A 24,431-nucleotide genomic window follows, 5' to 3' on the forward strand; every position below is an offset into this window, starting at 1 on the left:
TATCGCCACAATCGGCTGGTCATGAGCAGCACAGATTGGAGATTCTAGCAAAACGAGTCTACATTTCGCCAGCCCAGGCTACCAGTGAATGGGCACGTGTCCTCCTCACCTGGCGCCTTTCCTCGGCTTCCTTGAGCTTCTTTTCAATGTCCTCGGCCGAGATGCTCTTGGGCGGACTAGTGCTGGGCTTGCGGAGCGGCGAGTCCATGCAGGGGTCGGCCAGCACCAGCTCGTACTTGAGCCCACCCTTGCTCTGCTCTGTGCAGCGCACCTCAGTCGCTGTAACGCAGCACGCAAAACAGGTGCTCCGTCAGAGAGATGCATTGATATGCACGAAAGAATTAAGGTTCCATGTTCCATGCACAACCATCACAAAGCCACAACTTGATCAGCCCACTGCACGACCTCACAAGTCATGTTCCATAAAATTTGATATACTAATGAGACGCAAAGATTGACAATGTTTCCACACCCCTCCGGGAATTTCAGAAAAAGATTCATAAGTAATGCAACTCATAAAATAAACACAGGCACTGCATTAAAAGAGAATAGCCCCTCACAACCGAGGCAAAATAAATTTGATTGCAGGGTGCAACATACAAATGTGTGTAATTTTATCTGGAGCTCCGAAGCATTTATTGATTTATGGGGCTTATTGTCACACAGCCATTTCAGAGACGCCGTAGTGGGGGGAAGGGGGGCTCCGAATTAATTTCATCCACCTGGGGTTCTCTAGCATGCACCCAAAGCACAGAACATGAGCGCTGTTGCATTTTGAAGCATTTAAAACTAACACTTGTGGAAAGGCGTGGTTCCAGTGCATGTGCTGTGGCACAACCAGGTTTGTGTTTCATTCTTCTTAATGAACCACAACTGCAGGCCTGGATTGCTATATCTATTAGACAGATGTTTTGTACAGAAGTTTATGCTCATTTAAACTTTTCAAACCGTTTTCGCGGGTTTCAGCCCACAACTTTGAGTGCTAGCGAAAGAGGTACAGTTCGTATTAAAAATTTCCAGGCCACCAGTCACACAAGTGCTACTTCTGCAGGCTCAAAATGAGCCCCACTACACAGACTTGGGCAAGACGACGTAATACAGTGTTGCCTCAGAACTTGGTTCACTTCATTGGTGAATCGAACCTTTCCCAATTGTCATGAGCACTTATCTGCAATGCACATTTGCCCAAGTAATGAAGACAGTAGTCGTCATTCAAATGACGAAGTGCTGGCTGTATATGCTGGGGAGTCTCTTGCGTAAGGTTCTATTAAAAGAGCCACATCTACATTTGCGATCTCATAATACAAGCAAACTTTGCTTATACATGCCATTTGCAAAAAATGACTATGCTACTTGTTTAACACACAGCTTCACAGAAAAGTTAACTTTACAATTACGAAAAGGGTCATTCCAAGTGTTGGTCCATTTCAATGTCGAGTTTACAGCTAACAACGTTATTTTTTCAACTGACATGTCTGTGTTCAGTAAATCATGTCCTGCAACAACCTCTGCTTTTCACCCATGCTCATTTTGATTCTGCCGGCTCAAAACTGCAGGCAATAATGGCCAAATAGACAAGGAGCCGAGGACACTTCTGACATCACGATGCAACACACCATTTGAACTGACAGGGTACAAATGTCACTTTTCAGTCGTGTGCAGCTAAAATGTACATACCGTTTCTAAAAAGCTCCACTAAAGAACTTCTCCGCGAACCATTTATTTAGCCCCAAACTTCTTTCTATGCCATTAAACAGCACAAAGAGAGGACTTTACATAGAAAGAGCGAGTAGGCCCAAACCAATTTCTCCGTGGCCCAAACCTTCCCCTCCTTTGTGCAGACTTCATTGGTGCGCTATTACAATGTCCAAAGACTTGACTGCTTCGTTTGTTTTGTTGTGTCACAGGACACTCAGTTTTTCGCCACTGTCCCAATCAGGTTCGCCCGTGGCACGGAAGCATGCCAGAGCGTCCGTCGCACCCAGACCAAGCAATGCTCCTCTGTCGCAACCGTCTGCAGAGCAGACGAACCCGCGCCAAAAAGAGGGAATGCTCCTCACAAGAGGACCCGGAAGCGTGGCACCCACAACGAGCCCGCGGTCCAAACACCGACCCACCGACGATCACAGACGGTTCTTTGCCTTTCCGCAAGATACGAAAGAGAGAGGGAGAGAGAGATTGGGAGGGATCGGGGTGTCTCGGCACCGGCGGGAGCCCTCGCCTCGCCACCATCGATCCAAGTCGACGACCGCGGCCCGGCAGGCCAGCCCGTAGTACGGCTGGCTCTCCGTGACTCATCCCGGCGCCGTCGGGACGTCGCCGGCCAGACGACGCCGCCGGCGCCAGCGGCGAGAGAGGCGCGGCCAGCAGCGGTAGATGCGCGCCGGCCGGCGGCACGCGTACGCCACGCGCGCCGCACTACACTGCGACTCGGTAGTGTTTTTTTTTTTTTCCTTCACAAAAACAAGAGCGGAGAGAAGAAAAAAAAAAAGGGGGGGGGGGGCAGACACCCCTTGGTGTCCCAAACTCGACGCGACATAAATGGGGGGTGGGGTCTGCGTCATGCTCGTATCGACTGCTGCTGAAAAGCTGGGCGGCGGAAAAGTGCACCGAAATCGAGACAGAGTTCACGAACACCACGTAGGCACCTTAAATAGAGGCTTCCTCCCAGTAATGTTCGCGCTCAGTACGGAGAACCGTGCGGAAACTGCAGCGCGCAAAATAAACAATGCTACCGCATTAAAAGGTAAAGAGAGAGAGAAAAAAAAATAGAATGAAGGAATGGGAACGGCGAAACCCGCCTGTACGTTGCAAGCGCAGTGTATCGCGATAGCATTATTCACACAAAAACGTCTATGCGTGCTATGACAAATCGATGACGAATGTTTAGTTTTTCGCTTTCCTGCAAAGCTGAGGGCTATTCCTGAGGTCTATGGGCTATTTTCGCATACCCTCCGAGAGCGCTGACCGATCTCGGAGGCTACGGTTGTCTCGTATTCGGGTTTCCTGTGGCGCAGTGATAAGTTGTCAAAACTTTGCACAAGTTGAACACAATGTAATACATCTGTAACAATGATCAATTAGGTAGGTCCGTAGAGACGCTGTGAAAATACCTGCCGTCACGGCGAGTCGGTGCGGGAACATCAAGGCGGCGGCGCCACCCGTATTTAGTTCGTGCGTTTTTTCGGGCTAACCGGGCCTATTTTGATGGTTGATATTTTGTTTTATGATAGAAACGTAAGTTACTCGTACAGCGAACTTATTTTTACCTTCAGTGTGCCGTTAAGTTACCCAAGCCACGCCCTGGCTAGAGAAAACGAGTGAAATGAAGCCCCGTAACCGTTTCCGATCCATGGAGTTTTGTAAAAATCGTAACGCATCTAAAAAAACAAAAAACCCGACATATAGGAAACATCAGAACTAATATGAAAATGTCAGCAACTCTTATTACATAATATGTCGACTTGACACCCGCAGATAAATCGTTCGATCAAATGTGCATGCCTCGAGCATCCTGCCGAGATTAGGCCTCTATGCCGAATCTTATGCGTGCCCTTTCTTGCGACCACTTCAGAGAAGTGTCATAAAAGTCACGTACACAAACGTCATTACCTACGACTGAAGAAGACTATTTTCTGCCACACTCTCGGTAAAAAAAAATTCTACATGCCAAAACCACGATCTTATTACAGGCACGCCGTAGTGGGGCTCCGGGTAAATTTTGACCACCTGGGATCCTTTACTGTGCACCCAAATGCACGCTACGCGAGCTTTTTTTTTTTTTTTTTTTGCATGCCACCCCCCAAATCAAAATGCGGCCGGGACCGAACCAGAGACATCGAGCTCAGCAGCGCCAGGCCACAGCCACTAGGCCTCTCGTTTTACTCAGATGCACAAAATATACATGTTACTACACAGTCGTAAGATTCGGACCACGAAGGGTTTAAGTAATGCAGCACAACTAGCGCTGAAGGAACACACACATTTGGTGGCGGCCACAGCGACACGGCTTGCGGGGCACGAGAACCGGTAGTCGCGATGAATAAAGGAAAGAAAAAAAAAAAGGGGGGGGGGGGGCAGTCAGCCCGAAATGCAACATCAGGGCGGGCTGCTTCGCCAACGGCGGGAAATTGCGCGTTTCAGAAAATCATCCCGGACCAAGCTAACGAAACGCAACCTAAACGATGCGCCGAGAACTACGCTTCGTTCACGAACGTGGAAACGGAGATCAAAGTGCGCACCGGAAGGTGGAATTATTCACGACCGACACCAGAAGAACAAAGACCAAAAAAGCTTTCGCAACTCGTCGCGCGGTTCTCCAGCAGCTGCGTTTTTTCCTTCCCCCCGCACTGCGCCGCCGTGACTCAGGCAATGCAGCGCGACTAACCTCCCCGCTGATGACCTCAGACAAACCGCTGATGACCAACCGCCGCGTCGAGAAAAAAAATAAATAAAAAAACGCACCAGCAGCGCAACAACTGCGATGTCAATGCCGTAAGCATCACGAGCAAATGACACGCTGCCGCTGTCCCACATAGCAACATCCCTCGCGAGCGAGCGCACGCAAGAAATGCAGCGATAAGAAACACGAGAAACGGCAATCGTGGTGAGGGCAGACGCCCGACACGGTCCTGGAGGTGGCGTCGCCACGGCGTGCGACGACAATGTCGGAGGCTCACGAAAGAATTACGCCAATGTATCATTTTTTTTTTTATAGTGCATACAATACTGCAGGCCTTGGTGAAGCCCTAGCAGGAGTGGCCTACAAATAATTATAGTAACAAAAGCCGACGTAAATTGACAGTGCACAGAATAAACCGACACCCTTACAACCACAAAGGGTGTCAAATGCGTTAAGTTATCGAACCTATTTACACCCTTACGGACTTTTAAAGGTGCAAATTTTACGGTGTACGCCCGCTAAATAAGAGCTAGCACATTGTGCGGTGCGCTGTCGACAAAGTCGAGTTTTTCTGCAAAATATTACTGAAATCACATACAACTTTGTGTGACAATGAAGGGAAATAAATCTGCGGGGGCGGAGTTTCTGCACGTGATACTGCGCCCCATCTAGCGTCGATCACGGCGCTTTTGGTACCGCGGAACAACCAGCGTAGCTTCCACGTGCGACGGTCTCGGATTTTCCGGGGGAAAAAAATATGCACGCCTGCCTGGCAGTTCGACCCCCAAAGCGAGCCTCTCCCAGTGCACGCTTAGTTGCAAGTAAGCGCTCGCGTTGTTTCGTGTTGGTCTCTGTCCCCCATATCGAGCGCTATTTAATCCTTTATAATAGGAAATATTAACTAAACCAATTACGCGTTTACAAAACCAAAAATGCCCCATTTGGCATGAGAGGGGGCTTGACGAAGCCAGTATAGGTGCAAAAACGCACAACTAACGGCAAAGCCGTCTGCACGTCCATAGTTAATTTCATTTTTGTCAGTAAAGATGGACTACGTTGCATTCCTGGTGGATACATATGCCAGGAACGTTTGATGCGAAGAATATGCATAAAGAAGACAAGGCACTTTTGAGAGTACTCCAAACGCCGTGCTCACTGACGTCACTGTCTGGTACTGCTCTTTAAAAAAGAAAACCCACTTCACACACTGCGCGCTACCGTAGATAAACCTGGAACGGAGTTGAGTGGTGGGCGCCTGATCGTCGCCGCCGTGCCGTACTCACCCATGAGCATGCCAGTTCGGCGAGGAGGCCGCGTCCTCACCAGCGGCTTCAGAATCATTGGCTGACTCTTGTTGCGGTCTTAGCGAGCAGCAATGAGGGAAAGAGAGGGGGAGAGAGAGAGAGGAAGAGAGACCGGAGACACGGACACTCAAAACACGGCACCAAGGAGTACACACGAGGTCAAGCACCAAACAGAGGGGGGAGCACTCACGAACAGTGCACGGTGGCGTTATGGGACATTACGTATGCGTCAAGGAACAGGCTTACCGCGGTGCAAGTTATCAGTTTCGTTACGTGAACTCGACACGACAAGGTCGAGTCAGAAGTCGAGCTGACGCAGCCCCGAACCCGACTGCGTTTACATGCATCTTGGCAAGCGGGTTAACCATACGTTAGGTTGACAGAAATCGCCTCGACGCTCGTTCGTCCAAACCCGGTAGCGGTTACACGTCCCGACTATACCGGTTTCCGGTCCGACAACTGAATGCGACTTTAGGTAAACGTAGCTAGAGCAACGCAGCGCTAAGCTTCTGACTTGGGGAGCATCCGCACTGCAATGAACGTCGACAATTTGAGGTTCTTCCAAAAGGACGTAGCAACCGAACTGGAAGAGTCCGTTTACGCGGCGCTCCGACACAAAACATTAATAAAATTTAATCAGTGAGGCTGGTGCGCATAATCCAGTCGAAGGTGCAATGGTGGTCACATGTTCTTGGAAGAACTGCTGCTCGTTGCTGCAAGGTCGGTGTCTAGGGCACATTTTTTGGTTGTTTTGCGTGCCGGTATGACCATGGATTACGCGAAGGGCGCTTGTTATGGTTTAATGAGCGGACAAAGGTCAGGTACTTAGGCTGGTCGGAGGTGTTATGTGGATGCTCTTGGAAGAACTGTTAATCCTTGTCAAAAAAAAAAAAAAAAACACGGCGCTGCGTAAATTTGCATGTCCGTACGACTAAAATTAACGTGTGTATTGCACTTATGGTTGAATAAGCAGACGAAAATGAATACACACATTAACTGCAGATGCATATTCGGCCGCTAGACAGCGCTGCGCTCAACTACAGCTTCCTGGGAATGACTAGAGTAACTTCGCAAAACCATTACACTTCTTTTACAGGATGTTATGGCACATTACGCGAGTGCTTTGAAGACGCTTACGCAACATGCACACGTAGTCAGAGGAGCAACAATGCAAGAAAACAGCCGACGTAATGAGCAGGCCGAGAGCTCTCAAGGTCATCGTGCAACGGTGGTACGGAGGACCTTCGACAGCACACGCAAAAGAGGGGCCCCACAAAAAGCAAGCGAGCAAGCAAGCGCCCCACAGTAACGACAAAACAGCGTGCACGGCCGGCGGCGGGTAGTGTGTGTGTGCAGACGTGAAAGAGGGGGAGGGAAGTGAGGGACGTTCGAGGGGCGAGGGGGAATCAATAGATTCGATTGTCCAAAAGCCTCGGCCCGTCGTCTCGCGGGAGTGCCACAATGGAGAGGTAATACGCCGGTGCGCCGCGGACCTGTACTGTAGAAGCAGCGGCAAGAGCAGCATTACGCCCGCGGCATTTGGCAACTCCGGGTCGGGGACCACGTCACGGCGGCCCGATCCATATCGCCGATACAAAGGTCCAGCACTAGGGAGTCGCGGTGAATCCCGTACATTTGGCACGGCGCGGCCGTGAACGCAGAAAGGCGCAAGGTGACGTTTCCATCTGGCGATGCTAAATGGGGCTGTTCTCGAAGTAACTGTAACACGGCGTCTTCTCTGCTGCGACAAGCGGTACAGTGGGGGGTGTCAAAAATGCGGGACCCGAGAAAAGCAGCGCTGAATGCTCGAGCAATTTGCGACCGCAGCCGTTCAAAACCGTTCCAACGGTTAGTGTTATTTAACGTGTCCGTAAACGTATTACCCTTTGCGGAGTACGGGGAGACGTAAACGTGAGTGACCGGGTTGGTGGCGCCACCTAAGTTTAAGCAGAAAGGAGCCCACGCAGCTATTGTCGCAATAAACATAACCTACTTAGCTGCTGAAGCGAGGTGTAGGCAGCGACGTAATAATCGTCAGCATGCAGCCCCCGCTTAGTTTTTACGTCTTCAACAAGAACAGCGCGAAAGAAAAACGTGCCTAACGAGTTTTGGTATTCAGTTGACATCCGATATTCTAGTTGACATAAAGAAGGAAAATGGGGCTGGGCGAACCATGTAATGCGTAGGAAAGATTACCGTTTACAGAACGGGCGCCAAGAGAAGCGAAGCGTAGTCGAGGTCGGCAGAGAAATAGGCCTTGCGATGAAATTAAGAAATCTGCAGATGGGGGTCAGCTGGGGCAAGAAAAGGGGAAGTGGACACTGCTGGACAGAGACTGTCCTGAAGTACACGAATAAGCTGACGACGACAGCGAACCCGAATAAGCGTTTTATACATGTCCAGTATTTAAAAAAAAATGCAAGCCAAGTATAGGTTCTGAGCAAGCACGCCTCCGACGGATGCACAAACCACCGTTACAAACTTGATAACGAAATAAGGCGGCCCAATTTTCAAGCGACCTAAGTCCCGACACACACGTAGGCGGCAAAGGCACGAACGGGCAGACATCTCGCTCGCGCACCCAGTGACGCTTTTTTCGACAGTCTAAAGTGCAGCAGCCGTTCAGACAGCTCGGAAGCGGGGCTGGAAAAACCGGCCAGGGCGTATAACGCCGAGACATTTCGCGTGGGCGACCAAGGGTGCACTAGAGGGGGGAAAGGGGGATGGGCTGGAACATGCTTTGCGCGGCCATTACAGCATCGTAAGGGGTGTAGAGAGAAAAGTCGGACCTCTTCGAGAAAAAGAGCCAAAAAGGAGGTCGTTCACATTGAAAGGACCGGCGCAAAAAGCCCTCCCACGGCTCTAACATAACGACTGCGTTATGGTGGCCGCACCGCTGGACGTCGACGACGAATGTTCACACGGGCGTGCTTTTCTGTCAAGGGTGCTTCCGAGACGGGAACGTACGTCGTCTGCGGCACCCTACTCCGAGTTACTACACTGCAAATGCTCCGTGCGTGAAGCTCCGTACAGTGACAAGCTGGGTGCGTTTAATATTACACGCCTTGTGAATAATATCCGTGCCTCATGTACGCTGCATTATATATGCACGAAGGGCAGCTTCTTGAAGCGTTCGCGCGACGGAGTAAACGCCGCTTAGCTGACTCACGAATTCTTTTTTGCCACCGTTAGTCTGGCAGAAAACGGAAACAGTTTATTGTAAACACCTACGGGCAAACAGGATCGCTCAATTGCGATAACGCTGGCGCGATAGAGAAGGTCAGGGTGCAGCTTATCCTCACTCCTCGACAAAATAAAAAAAAAATAAAAAAAAGGGAGAGGTAAACTCGGCTGGTTGCAATAAAGCTGACATCGGGTCTACAGCGGTCACGAGGCGGACATGCATGGTAAAATGTCGGGGACGTCGGTTTACTCAACGTGAGCTCAAGCCCACGGCCAAGTGCGCGCCAGGTTGAATAATACAAGAACGACAGAAAGTTAGCGAAAGAACGCAGGTATTGCCTATGGCTACCTGCTTAGCGGGCACTTACGTCCTTGACCTGAAAACGAGCTACGAATTCACATACAGGAGCTGCGCGAACGTGCAGTGGCCGTTCGCTGTTAAAGGAAACGCTATTGCGTGACTGACTTTGCTAGTGCTCTAGCGGCAAGTGATGGCTGAAGCTATGTCACTGCACTGCACAGGCGTGTGAAAAGGCGCAAGCGCCGTCGACTAGATTTGCTGCATAGCCGGGCGACTGTACAACTTACCAGAAGAAGAAGAAGAAAAAAAAAATAGCACGTGGTCTAGACCCACGCGTTCCCTTTAACAGTGGACCGAACTGTAATGTGCCACAAGGCAGCTATGTGTTTATACAGACGGCTGCGATTGCCGGGAGCAAAATAATGCAGTGTGGTACTGCCGAAGGCTCAATAGAGCTTTAGCGCAACCAAGTATCTGTACGGTAAGGAAAAAGCGTCTGTTTTGCCGGTTGGAACGATTTACCGTATGACAAGGTGCTTTCCCGTACGCTGTGACGGAGTGAATAAAAATCTCTAGTGGTGGTCTTCTCTTTTTAAACACACTGAATTCGTTTGTCGTCGTCCACTCCACCAAAACTAAGCACCTCGCGCGTGTAATAACAAGAGCTAACTAAACTTCGCATGTACAGAAGAAAAGCGTGAGGCTCATTTTCACTTCTTTCCCGCGCTACATAATGAACGATCCACTCATAAATCCCCCCAAAACGAAGCGCACATGCTCGAAGAAGAAACGGCAAAATGGCAAGCATGCGAAGTGCACCAACGCGAGACAAGTGCCACGCCCAGACGAAGCCGCTTCCAGACGGTGGGGTGGGGGGCAATCCCGGCATGCGCTCAGGCGCCTCTTCCTTTTAAGGAAGAGAGAGACCGTTAAGAAGCAACCGAAAAGAAACACATGCCAAAGCTTCAAGCGAGCAGGCGAGAGGGCGCGCAATAAAAAGATTACGCCAAGCCTCGCAGGCACACACCGCAGAGACAGGGCTGAGATCAAGGGGGCACACTCGATACAGATGCCTCGAAACGATGGCCACACAGACCAGAAAAAAACAATAACAAAATAATCCAAGAAAAGAATAGGAGGACCCGGTGTATGACTCACCGAGAGTGGGTGCGCTCCTGCACGTGTTACAGAAGCAGCGCAGGAGGGCCTCCTTCACGAGCTCGCTCACAATAGTCGTCGGGGAACCGAAGATCACCATCGCGAAGCCGTTCGCCGGGAACCTCTGCTGATCGTCGGGCGAGTTGTGCTGCTTTCAAAGGCGCGAGCGGCTGCGGCGACCACGACCAGCAGAGCGTCTTAACGACTATGCGTCAAACAACCGAGCTTCGATAGAGTCGATCGGTGCCAGAGGAGACGTCGTCGTAAACTTTGGCGAACCAGAGCGACAGCGCAAGCAGTCGTAGTGCAAAAAAAGGTAACGAGATTCGACGAACTTGAGCGAACCGCCGAGTACACTAACTTCGACGAGGACGGAGTCCCTAAAGCCTTCTTCCTTGCGAAGAACTGCGCAAATTGAGATGCGGAGCTAGCAGCAGATCCGAGCGCCTACGAACGGTGGGTTGAAAAGGAAAACACCGAGCAGTTAGATGGTTACTCGAGACAAGTAAAGGCCCCCTTCGGATGATAACGCCCGATCAGCGACAAAACCGCGCCCCTGTGTGCCCGTACTACCACCGCCGCGCCTCTGGCAATCCCCAATCAGCGACGACCACCACAGACGCTGCTTCCCCCGAAGAATCCCGACACGACGCTGAGCTTCGCGGGGAAAGGGAGGAAAGGGCGCCGAGGAAAAAAAGAAGCGAAAGGGCAGTCGGGATTGGGGAATAACGGGAGGCGGCTGGCAGCGAACCGGCGCCGCCTGGCGGACGGAAACGGCAATCGCGCAGAGCGCCACCACGGAGGCAGCCGCGCGCTTTCGAAAGAACAAGACTATCCCGGGCGTGCCAAAAGAAAGGTTTCCGTATAAAAATCACGAGTGATACAGGCCGCACACGGGCGTGCAAACATTATTTGAGGATTATCGAGGAAAATCGTAAAATGGTCGGCTTAACCGTACAGTAAGTTACACTGCCGGTAACGATATATACATATAAAAAAAATTCGGGCACAATTTACGTACCGCTAATTTTCAAAGCATGCAAGAGCATGCTAATAAGCTGTATGTATGTATGTATGTATGTGTATCTACATATTACAGTCAAACCCGGATATATCGAATCGGAAGGGGAGCCATAAGTGTTTATATATAAAATAAAAATTTATACAAATATTTTCAAGGCGATCGTATTGCTGTTCGTTATACACAATTGGTTATTGGGGGTTCGATTTATCCGGGATCGACTGTATATGCAGGTGTACAATGACGTCAGATCCAACGCACATGCCGGAATCCATGTGGAGCGAAACTTCTGCAACGCGGTTATACAGGTGCTATAAGGCTGTTCCATCTTCTGCCTCCCATTTTACAGCATGGCGATTACCGGGTCCCCAGCATAGCATGCCAGCGGCTCAGTTCTTGCGACACGCGGGAGACGTCACATTCAATTGCACAATCAATTCATCAAATTGACGTGTATAAACCTCGTAGCTTGCACTTGCGACTTTGTGATTAGATAAGTTCAGCTCTGCGTGGTACGTTACCGCGATGTCTGCTCAGCGATCAGACGACGCGCACATCTTCAGGGAATTTCGCCTTTCCTATTGGCTAAGGAGTCCCGCGGCTTCCACAGCGATACAAGGAACTAGCAGGAGATTGCTCCACCAAGTACAAGTGCACCGGGGATGCCAGTATCGGAGCACAGGCGCTCCGTGTCGAATTTGACGCCGTTCGCCGTGTCCTTCTGTCGTGCGCCGCCGACAGTCGCCACATGGATCCCGCACGGTCGTTGCTTTGGTGACGAGATCTCCCGGGGATCACGTTCGCCTCGGCCGAATATCAGCCAGGAGAGAGCGGTCAGCTTCGAGGCACGAACGAAACAATCCAGGTTCGACTCGAGGAGGCCGCCGAAGAACAATGTGTGTGTATGTACCAGTAACTATCTGTAACCAGTGTGGTTACCAGTATACCAGTAACACTCAGTTTTGTTCCCTTTATAACCAAAGTATTTTCCGGTTTCTCTGACAGGAGCGAGTCGGAGCGATCTTCGCTAAGGCCAGACCCGATTGGCTCCTCGAATTTGTATCCTCTTACCAACTCAAGTGTAAGCGTTTTAACCACTCACTACTCGTACCACGCCTGGGGTTACGACTGACGCGCGCAGTCGTCGGCAGGTGCGATTCGTACTTGGTTGACAGCAGCCTTTCTGCGCGCAAGTGCAGGGCTCGCAGCTTCACTGCGTACGCAACCGGGAATGGAACCCGCGACCTCGTACTCAGCAGCAGAGCGCTGCAGTCAGTGGGCTACTTCGACGGATCCCAGAGAAAGTCCTACCATACCCGGGTCCCTCACCCAACGCACACACCACCGACGTCAAAAACCCTCTTCCTCGGGTTAAAAACAAGTCAACACCTATTACGACCACAGTAGCAAACAAGTCACCTAGCTCGGGCATATAAAAAAAGAAAATCACGCCTACAAAATACTTTAGGGGCATTACTATTAGCACAGCGCCACTCGGTACAAACAACGCGCGGCTCAGTGGTTTCGCACACACGCGAGCGTCGGGCGGGCGAGGGGGCTCCTTCGTTATCCCGATGGTTCCATTCACCCCAGCAAAAGAGAGGAGGGGGAAGCACTGCCGCCAACCGCGAAAGCGATGGGACAACAGAATAAACGCCCGGCCGAAGGCGCCGCGCGAAAGTAAAGCGTCGCGCCACTCCAAGCTAGGCCGCGGTTATGGCGCGCAGAGGGCGGGCCTAATTAACCTAACGACGATGGGACCAGGAGAGGCGCGGCGTGCGCGCTCCCATCCACCAACCCAACCAACCGACCGTCCATCTGGATTTCGTAACCGCTACACGGAATCAACGTCCATCCTCCCCCCCCCCCCCCCCCCTCGGCCAACGGCCGCACGTCCTGTCGATGCGCCCTCATATGTGCCGGGATATCGCGTCTAATTATATGCAGTGCGCGGCGAGGTTAAGCACGTCATCTCATGCGCGCAAGAGAATGCGACCGACGTGCCGTTGCGGCGCGCTCAGGAAACGAGGCTACAAACGCGAAACTGGTTATATGACAACGGATGATGCCTATGCAGAAAGATCAATTATTAAAAACGCCAGAGCAACCGCATTTCGTTACAACGAGCGCTTCGCTATAAAGGAGACTTGTATATACAATGGCATCTGCAGTGCAGTTTATGCCCTGCAGTGGACGTAAATATAGACTGATGATGATGATATACAATGGTGCAACTTTCCTCTCTCAGCAGACATAAGCGGAATAGACGCCGCCAGTTTACTAGTTAATAACGTCGTTAAATGAACCCGTAGTGACGGAGCATATGCACTAGAAACTAACGCAAAGTTTTTTTTTTTATAGTCAGATCCGGTTCTTCAATCAACAAATGCGCAAAGAAAATACCACGTCGCTCAAGTTACACCCGGTGCCACTTACAAATATGAACTAACCATGCGAGGTCAACAGACAATTAAGCCAATATATACAAGAAGAAATTAGCATAGAAAAATAAGCCTCGGATTATTAAGAAATAAAAAAGAAAAATTGAAGTGCAAGCAAGTTAATTGTCTGTTCTTGCAGAATCGATACTTTCCCTTTATCAAGAATACATAGCTTATGCAATCTTTACTTTTAATAGCAATTAATTCTACATCGTAATTTAAGGTAAGGGTAATTTTCCCCCCATACTTTCCTTAGCTTCACCGTCTGTCAGCCTTATGGTTACTAAAATTCAATATCTTCGATTGAGCGCTTCATTGTGAACAGCTACGCTGGAGTCGGTGTTGAGCAATGCTATTTGTAAAATGCCAATACATTGTAGCAGTTCCTATTTAAAAGACAATTCTCATTCTTTGTTAAAAAGCAATTCGTTTTTGCAAGTACACAACTTCCCTGCACAAAAATTTTAAGTTAGTGCGTTTTTTTGTGTGTGTGTGCTTCAAGCACTTAGCAAACTATCAGAATGAATTTTTGTGTGATTTGTGTATTGAACTGTTTAAAAATTTGTGTAGTAGTTTAATTTCATGGTGTGCTCTCTTGAATGAGCTATTTTTGCCATACAGCTGCCACTGTACGGTTGGCACAGCCTAGTTGGGCAAATGTTTGCCTTTAGCCGTGTCACCTAAGACAATTTCAATAGTGTCAATAGTGTCTTAAGTAAATCAAAAAAGAAAGTCCTAAATTTTCATGGACAGCAGGTTAATAACACACAAGTCAATCAGCTGAGAAGTTAATAACAACTTGTCAGCATTTTGCAAAAGCATATTTCATAAGCCGGTAAAATGCATGACGCTCGCACCGGAACATCCATACAACGGGACTCTGGGCACGAAATATCCTGCACTTAACACTACACAGCCTGTGCAAGTTTTTAGTTCAAGTTGTACAAGATTATTGCATGAAACAACGAAGCCTTTTTTTTTTTTTTAAATCAATGTAACCCCACCTGCATGGCCCTTTTGACCACATTATATCCTAAACAATTAGAAATAAATAAGAGTTGCAACATGACTCATGCCTCAGTCAAGTCTTCAAGCTATTCAAAACACCACCATCATTACTTTGCAAATAAGTTGATGACTAGGAGAGAAACGAGAGCTAAGCTTCCACCTTTCGAACTTCATGCTGAAACACAAGTACCGGTATGTTAGTGTGAGGTCCCAAACTTCCACAGCATTTTTTTCCCCACAGTTAGGCTGTTGTAACACAGTGAAAATTCCCAAGGTTTGCCAAGTTTTGTCTTTGGGTCCTGTAAAGCCCTTCTCTGTCGATCAACTAGACACCTTGAAAATCCACGATGCCATGACGAGCTAGTGCAGAAACGTCCAAGGTGGCATCGCAAGGCTCCTATCTTCTCATCGCAAGAGTAGCTTTTCATTGGTCAACCTATTGTTTGTTCTCTTTACTGGCACTAACCTCCATCAGCTCGACATTCTGGTTAGTTTCCCAACATTTATAGTTGGTGACAAGTCAGAAATGCAGTGGCAAATCAGTTCTGCGGAATTCTGCAATGTGGAGGAAGCTTCATGAAAGGAAAAACTGACAGCCACCCATATGCAGCATGAAGTGAGAAAGGAAACCCACAATGGTTTCTCGAAAACAAAGCCTCATAGTTGAAGAAAACTTCGGTCTGGTGCAGGATTCGAGCCCTGGACGAACGCCTTTCCAGGGTGGTTGCGCTACCAGCTGAGCTAACCAGGAGGCTAGCAGATCACAGTGCAAGGGCAAATCGACAACTCCAAGCGCAAGGATAATTTTTCTTCAACTACCACGCTTTGTTTCCGAGTAGCCCGTGTGGGAAACTAGCTTCATGCTGCATACGGGTGGATGTCAATTTTTCCTTTCATCAGCAATGCAGTGGCAAATGTCCCCCAAATTAAAACCATGAGGCCAACAGACAATGAAACCAATGGAAGCATGGGAACATTACCTGCAGGTTTAATCAAAGTGTAGGAAGGCACTTGACGCCATGGACAAGAGTAGTGCTGGCCGACACTACCAGGGTCCAACAGTGTACACATGCACAAACACCCAAGCAAGTCGATGGGAGAACAACCGTTGCCATAGGTCAGTTAATAGAGCATTGCACACATAATGCTGAAAATGAGAGTTCAGCACTCACTGGCAACAAGTTATTTTTCTCAACTTTCATTTCACATTAACTTATTTCCACATGCCAATTATAATGACAGGCAATTTCCCGTATCCTTGGCTACATGCGAGTGTTTGACAAAAAAATCGAGCCCCTTTGTTCCGCCATGGTCGTTCAAAGCAAACATGTATACATGAGCCAGCCAACGACATCTAGAGACGCTCCCTTCACTTTCCCCCTGTGACCCATTCTCTGTGAACTACATATGACTTGCAAAGTCGCTGCTACGCAACTCTATCCTTACCAAGCTTGACGTTTGCTTAGAAAAAAAAAATTAAAAAAAAAAAATAAAGGTGACCCTGCCATTCAACACAGCAACATAGTTCAATGTACTGAACACCGTCCAATCCCAAGCTTTTGAGTCCTCGTGTGATCATGGTATGTTATGCCATCAGGCATCTGCTAATGCTGTCAGCAAGATGTCGTATAAGTGCATTGCATATCCCCATTCTAATGCTTTATTTTCAAAATAGCTTTTCTATTCTTGATATTAAAGCTACACAAGCAAGAATCAGCCTAAATAATGTGGGGTACGGTCCACTCTTCCAGTGAACACCTAGCATGTAATAAAGCCGATATAGCTGAAAAACTACATTACAGAAACAAATTCCAGGGCATAGCGGCCCGACATGTAAGCATGAAAAAAAATGTGCATGCCCTTGTGTTACAATTCAGCCATAATTAGTAGCAATATACAAATTCGGTGCTCTGTTTATAAGCAGACCACTGTACATTTCACACTCAAAAGGCCATCCCGTTGTCTATTACAGGAATGGGTGCCATTAATTCTCCTCAATCGCCCACCTCGCGTGACAATAGGCAAAGTAAAGTTCTAGAAACTCTTCCGCGATTTCACTTAAGCACCAAGAGAATGAAGCACCGACCACGAAAAAAAGAAAAGAATGACGCGCGTTGTCAAGCCACAGATAACACCGAGCGCAGTGCAACAGTTGCTACGCAGAAGCGAAAGCGCAGACGCCGCACATGTGCTCGACACCTGCACAAATAGATACAGAGAGCGAAGTGTGCTGGCTATATAACAACATGGCACGTGACGGTGATTCGGAAGACGCGATGACGACGTAAAGTGAGCTGGGCTCACACGACAGGACAAAGGCCCGCTCAGACGAACCCTCGAAAGACCTGCCACTAAATCTACTGCGAAACTAAAAACGGTTGCGTCAAATGATTGTTGCATCGTTGATGTCAGAGGCGTTGCACATAGTGTCCGTCGCAAGAATCTGCAAGGTTACGAAAGAGAGTGAGAGAAAAAAAAGCATGCGGTAAGCTCACGTTCCGAATCGCCGCCTCCGCCAACAGCTTTGATATCTGAAACAAAAGAACACGGTTATGAGAACACAGAGGGTGATAATACGGCGAAGAAAACGGAAAACACTAGACATACGTGAAGTCCCTAACGGACGGCTGGATACTCATGCGTCAGATAAAGAGCGAAAGCTTTTCAATTGTTTCGAGTACTTGTGCAACAAATGCAGCAAGCGCGCGGCTGGACAAAGAAAAACGGATAAATACTACAACGCTTCCGGTAAAGCTTTATGAAGTATCCCTCCTAGAAAGTAAAATGCAAAGGCCTCCCGCCTGAAAAGCTGCAGGCCGCCACTCCCTCGGCAGTTGATCTCGTTTTCGCACGCACAAAAACTATTTCGCATCGTCAAAATTTTAACTATATCGACGCATGCTTAACCGGTCGACATAACACACCACTAGGCTTGCTTATTAAACGATCGCGTTCGGATGACATTTGAATATTCAATGCGCAGCTGCTACGAATAACCTACCACTTCGGAAACAAAGCGTTTTGTAGTAGGCTTAGGAAGCGTTCGCACAATAAGCTCGTCGGCAGGACAATGCAAGATTGACACGCCTGGCGAGTACGTTGAGATGTAGGAAGCTCACCTGCGTTCTCCATTGGCAGTGTTTGCGTAGAGCACAGACGAAATATTGAGGAAAAGCACGAAAGGCGAGAACGCTTGGCAGTTGACAATGTTTTTATACGAGCCGCCGCGAACCTCGTCACTAGCGTCTATGACAGTTGACGGGACTCGGGATTGGACGAAGGGAGCGAAACAGCTTCGCCGCCTAGCGGATTTTATTCAGTTCCAGTTTCGGTACCGAGAAAGAAAAGAAGTGCGGCTAATGATCGAATAGAATTACTTTTCCAATCGGTTCTGGCAAAATAAACAAGGAAATCTGAGCAAATGCTACAGCTACTGTGGCGATAAATTTATTTAGGCAGCCTGTTCAGTGCAAATTGAGCATACAAAAAAAGATAGTCGCAATCAGGAAAAGCTGCGCTGTGGAACATTGCCCTACTCATGAACGAGACGAACGCATAACCGTAAGAATGTAACATTTCTTGCGTCGTCAAAATATGCCAGTGCACTATTAAGCCGCGCTACCAATGGTTAGCTGAATAAGTGGTCGAGGTTTCTGCTAATATAAAATTGCTTGGCAATTTTTCTAGTACATCTCTCCTGGCCGGCACAAAGAATTCAGGCCTTGTCAAAAATTGAATGCAACCATTGTGCAGGAAGAAGGTGACCAACGCGTTACTAAGCTATCCGATATCAACTGACGCAAGCAAACGACTCTGATGAACCAGAAACCGAGCTACCGTCTCACAGACAAGAAACGGTCCTTCGATCGCGTTTTCTTTTCTTCTTCTTCTTTTTTTTTTTTTTTTTTGTTGTTCTTGTTCCGGACGATCTCGAATGCATGCGTCGTGTGGCACCGTTGGCGCGTTTGGGGTGTCCATATCACACCTGTCAGCGAGGGCTCCCTCAGAGCAAAAGGAACTAATCTTGGAGGCCATGCTTTTGCTTACTGCCGGCGCCGAAACAACGTCGTGGCCGCCACGGATTGCACACCCCGTGTTACCATAGGTTTAGTATGTACAAACTACGTGGCTTTTACCACTGCAATAAGGCTGCGACTTGGACGAACCAGTAATACTTCATAGCGGCTATAGATATCACTGTATGTGCACGCACGCATGACAGGATACAGAACGAAAATGCTTGTTTGTTGATCATACATTCGGTGCGGCGTTTTTTAGCGCGCGTCGGCGATCATAGGCGTATCTACAATCAGCTTGCTATATTTAACCTACGGGCGAGAGGAGACGTCCGGTTAAAGTATTATAATAGCCCTGCCCAAAGATTGGTGTGCCTTTTACGGCATGAAATCTTTGGATTATCAAATGCTGGAGCTATTGAATTTCCGTCCAGAGATAGTTTACATAGCGCTGCAGCCTCAGTATCTTATCACAATCAAAAATCTAATCAAGCCACTTAGAGGTCTGTCTAATTTCATTGTGTAATCGTGACTTATCGTAGATATTTTTGTGAAAATTATCTTGGTCGAACGTGCAGCGTCATTCCAATACCAATGGAACACTGAAGTGAAGCTTTTCTAAAGGCATGTGTAACTTCTGATTTTGTCAATTTAACTGTCATATTGTTTCTAAATAAGAGCTACAGTATTACTCGTTTCCAGGCAGGAGCAAGAACAGCAGATATTAAATTGATATTTTGAACAAATGAAGGCCACTTTTTCGTGACGTGTACCGAAAACTCGAACTCTGTAGGTTGCTTATGTGCTCGAAAAACATTTGCTGAACACTCGCTTTCTGCCAATTCTTTTGCGCTATACAATGCATTTAGTTTTTGCTTTCTCATGCGTGATATATACTGGGTTCGCCTGGTGACTAAACTAAAGAAAGTAAGTTCTTTATGGTTCGGGACTCTGAGGAACAGGTAATGTTAGATGTGTAGGTAAAGTTCAAAATAGATGGGTAATTGGGACTTCCGCAATAAATTACGTATGCATGCATTCTAGTGTGTTATGAACCTGTCTACCGAGCGGGGCATAATTGAGCCTATTGCCCTGACAGAGCTATAAACGCCACCAAGACAAAATTTAGCGAAAATTGGCGGCACGCTATGAAAGCTCTCTGTGCGAAGTTAAATGAGGTTGAATCAAACACAGTATTTGTAAAAAAAAAAAATATTATTCAAGCGCTTGAGCGTGTGATATGGTCACTTTCAGCTATGCTTCCCAGTGTCCCGACATAGCTGCTGGTTACAACAGACTTATATTTCGTGGAAAAGGGTGGGGGGTCATGGTAAGTGCAATGTGCGACAACATTTTTGCATTCTTGGCCTAGTTATAAGCGTTGCAAATAATTATTGAGCGGTCATTTTCTCGCCGTATTTTTCATGCGTCAGCAGGCATTCTAAGTTGGTTTAAGCAATGTCTTCGGAGAACTAAACAAGAGACATCGTTTACATTTGGAGAAAATAAAGGGAACAGTATGGGCACTATTTAAGTAAACTTCAAAGACAGGGGACTGATTGTGATATTTGCAGTAAATTACTCAAGGAAGCGATCCGGAGCTTTATGAATGTGTTTTACTAACAAAGCAGAGTTTATCCCACTGCCCTGGGAGAACTGCGACTCAACCGATACCACATCTAGCGTAATTTGAATGGGCGAGGGGGGGGAGGCGGCAGAGTAGGGAGAGAGGGAGTACATCATGGCAAATGTTATGGCGAAGTCACGTGTGCGTTAATGAATTACTGGCTTTATTAAAATTTTCGAACAAGAAGTGCTCCGAAGCATTACATGCGGGCAAGGTTTCAAACGGAACCGTCATATATGAGCAACTTTTCAAACTATGTGATATAATTACAGGAAAATTAAACTTTTATTGAAACTGTTCGAAAGGAACAAGTTCGCTGGAAATTTGGTTGTAATTCTCCTACGTCGCACACATGTGCTGTCCGTCTTGTGAATATTGCAAGTCATTTATGTTAATTATACTTCGTTGTGTGTAACCTCGACATTACTATTACCCTAACTAGCAATACACTTATGCTGTATATAGGCTTAGACACCAAGTACAATTCTTTGTTTAATTAGCGAAATTGTCCCTAACAAATCTGCATTTTCTTATGTGCACTGCATTGCAGCTACTGGGAGGGATCAGGGACTTCTGGGCACTCACTGCCTTTTGTCCCTGCATCATAGATAGATTTTATGAAGGGTCAAGAAATAATTGCTAATTCAAATAGGAGAAGTTTTGTTAAGTACAAAAATACCTGACATACACATTTGCAGGCTTTTTCGCTTGTTGAACTAGTAATTCGATATATATATATATATATATATATATATATATATATATATATATATATATATATGTCAGATCAGTTGCGGTTTTAAACCGCAGCTTCGTAGCTTTAGTACCTTCCCGCAAAAATGGGCAATAGTACAACCAGAATTCTAAATATTGCGTAATTTCGTTTGTATTATTAAAAAAAAACTAATAAAGGCACATGAATGAAATTTTTGCGTCCTAGATGGAAATTCCTTGAACTCTAATTTATCCAAAATTTAGCTTCCTTGAGCGTGTAGTTGCCGGGCTGTTTACAACGGAAGATTGCGATATTTGGCAATTTTCAAAAGCAAATTACACAAAAAGTAAAAATTCAACATTACTTTACTACGTCTAGGAAATAGATAAGTATGTCCTAAAGCTACAGAGCAAGCCACAATGCAGTAAATGCGGTAGTTTCTTCTAAATATGGTCACAACTGAGACACAGTTCGCAAAAAACATGTATCTCACGCTTGTTCTTGAGCATTTATTTCTAAATCACATTAATCAATTTGCTTATATTATATATAGATTGGAATCTACAAGAATTAAGCCTTTTTTATGGTATATACGACAACTTAATTATATCCTAAGTAGAAGAGCCTGCTACGGTTGCTCCAAAAGTACAGAAAACGGGGGGCTCGTGCCACCGGAGTGGGACCGCCACCTTAAGCTACTACTGACAAAAACCAAATCTAAAATATTACCACCTTGACTGCATTCACGGGTCACGTCACACACAAGTTGTTCTCAGTCACATGCCAGCATTATTTCAAGCACTGGGTTATCCAGTAAACCGATTATGTTTTTACAAGACCTGTTAATTGATGGCAAATTAAAGTCCTCCGGCCATAATTATTTTACCGTGTACATGCGATGACATGTGGTCATGTAGTTTAAATAAAAACTGCGGAAGGGCAGATGGAGGCCCATACACTGCGCACACTGTGTAGACATGACTCCAGCAGTTTACAGTCAAGACAAGGCTTTCTTGGTCTTCTATTCGAGTCTGGATTATAATGGAGAGCGTGTGTTTTACAGTAACTGCAACACCGCCTCCCCGGCACGATCGATCACGTCTAAAAATATCCGATGGGATGACGTCACTAGCATGTTGCTTACACTATTATGTAACCATGTTTTGGTTATAATTGTAATGCGCCTCAATATATCGCGAAATGAAAACAAGTGTATAGCTGCGCTCAAATTTCGCATTAGGGAGTATTGTAATCGTCGGTGAATTTTTTGTGCGCCGATGTCTCACTAAATTAAATTATGGGGTTTTACGTGCCAAAACTACGATCTGATTATGAGGCACGCCGTAGTGGGGGACTCCGGAAATTTGGACCACCTGGGGTTCGTGCACCTAAATCTATAGTACACGGGTGTTTTCGCATTTCGCCCCCATCGAAATGCGGCCGCCTTGCACGCCGATGTCTCACTGCCTCACTTTGTCGCTTGGCGTTCTCTGGTCTGTCGAGCATGCATGAAGTACTTCAGCGGATCCTCAAGATGCCTTTTTTTCCCGTGGAACGAAGACGCACTTCTTTTAATTACACGGCGCGACATTACCTGTTCAAGCTTGCCAGCACAAAAAGAAAAAAGAAAAAAAAATAGGTATTTTACAGCGTAGGCTGTTAGGAGGGGGGGGGGGGGGGGGGGGCATTTCTGTAGCTGTTTCGGTTGGCGATGTCATCCGCCGCCGCCGTCGGTGTGCGTCGCAGCTATCCCCAGGCTCCTACCCACTATGGGGTACTGGCCAAGAAATGGTTGGATTGTCTTGAGGAAGAAACAGAAGATTAAGGGGGCGCATAAAGATCCTAGAATGACAATAACATATATGGCATAGCTGATTAAATCAAGCAGGCTAGGTGACTGTTTGCCACTGCCCCATATCGAAGGGGATGCCAATAAATCACCATCATCATCAGCAGCAGTACCTAGTGCACTGCATTACAGCATCGAGTCTCGTGTATGGCTTCATTGTCTGTTGGCTTTATGTGGGCATCGAATTCATAGAGGAGACTTTAAAGGAAAAGCTGGGCGAAAAAAGCGAGAATCACAAAGGCAGCGCCGTGTTGGTACGACTCATTTTCGTAGCACAAAAAATATTCAAAATATTATGCAAAAGCGAGCACTTATACGTAGCACGTAGGCATGAACAACGTTTGAAGTTCATTCCGTGTATTTTTCGGAAAGATCGGATGGTTATTTAGAAAATTTTGATGTAAAATTTACCGTGTTTAAAATGCTGCGTTTGCAGGCGCCTTAACTAGACGGCGCTACCATGCTGACGGAAGCTCGGCATCGCGTTGATTGCGCGCCTCGTCTGAATCCCATCTCGTCGTCTGCGCCTGCTATAATAACTCTATGGCGTCTGCGCGCCCAGCATTGGGTAGCAACATGGCAGCGCCCTTGCGGTTCCCAGTTTCAATACATGGCGCTATGGGGAGCTTTCCCTCTAGAGTCGGTTATATTAACTCTATGATAGAATCATGCCACTTGTCACGTGATTAGGGAGCCTACACGCAAGCGCTGCATGTAGGCTCCCTACACGATGATGATGATGATGATTTATTGGCATCCCTTTGAAACGGGGCGGCGAGAAATAGTCACCTAGCCTGCTTGATTTAATCAGGTATACTATACATGTTCTTTATCTAGCATTTTTGTATACCTCTCATTATTCTTTTTCATTTTCAAAAAATTACCTTGTATCGCTACCTATGATTTTAAGAGATGAGGTCGTATCCATCTTTTCCCTGCTTTTTTTCCACCAGTACTCTAATCGTCTCTTGCTTATCTCTACGGCTGATTTGTTGATGTTTACTTCCACTTTAAACCCAAGCGCTTCTGGAGTTGCACGTTACCTACGGTTCTCACTGGGTGGATCCCGTCGCATTCCATTAGGATGTGCTGAGTGCTTTCTGGATCTTTACTGCAGTATACACATGTCTAATAAAGTTCCTAATATTTGCTCCGGTATGTTTTGGTCCTTGGGCAACCGGATCGAGCCTCAAATAGCAAGGCACTGCCCTTTGTGTTATCGTACAGAGTTTCCCTTCTAATTTCTTTCTTCTCTTCTTGTAAATCTCGCTTGTCCGTTTTGTTTCCATTCTTTGCATCCAATTCACGGTCTCTATTTCTCTCACTTTCTTTCTGATGACTCCTGGTTGTCTATTTACAGTTATCGATTATCCTGTACTTGGTTGCCAGCTTCCTTGACCTCTTCC

The 24,431-nt window shown here is 47.2% G+C and overlaps 1 protein-coding gene across 2 annotated transcripts in view; it reads right to left on the reverse strand.

Moving 5' to 3' along the window:
• Positions 1 to 18,077, reverse strand: part of LOC119466487 (stathmin-1-A) — a 32,218-nt gene extending 14,141 nt beyond the window's left edge. The window contains exons 1-3 of one of the 2 annotated variants that reach the window (XM_037726999.2): positions 17,938 to 18,077; positions 17,314 to 17,349; positions 110 to 279 (exon numbers count right to left, since the gene is read on the reverse strand). In XM_037726999.2, coding sequence (XP_037582927.1) covers positions 110 to 279; positions 17,314 to 17,349; positions 17,938 to 17,950 — 219 coding nt within the window. In that variant the 5' untranslated portion in view covers positions 17,951 to 18,077. Of the gene's footprint in view, positions 1 to 109; positions 280 to 5,685; positions 5,764 to 10,348; positions 10,627 to 17,313; positions 17,350 to 17,937 lie in introns of those variants that run through there. The other variant, XM_037726998.2, reaches the window with a different exon arrangement.
• Positions 18,078 to 24,431: the final 6,354 nt, after the last annotated feature.

The sequence above is a fragment of the Dermacentor silvarum genome, chromosome 10, assembly GCF_013339745.2.
Source record: "Dermacentor silvarum isolate Dsil-2018 chromosome 10, BIME_Dsil_1.4, whole genome shotgun sequence".
Taxonomy (NCBI): Eukaryota; Metazoa; Arthropoda; class Arachnida; order Ixodida; family Ixodidae; genus Dermacentor; species Dermacentor silvarum.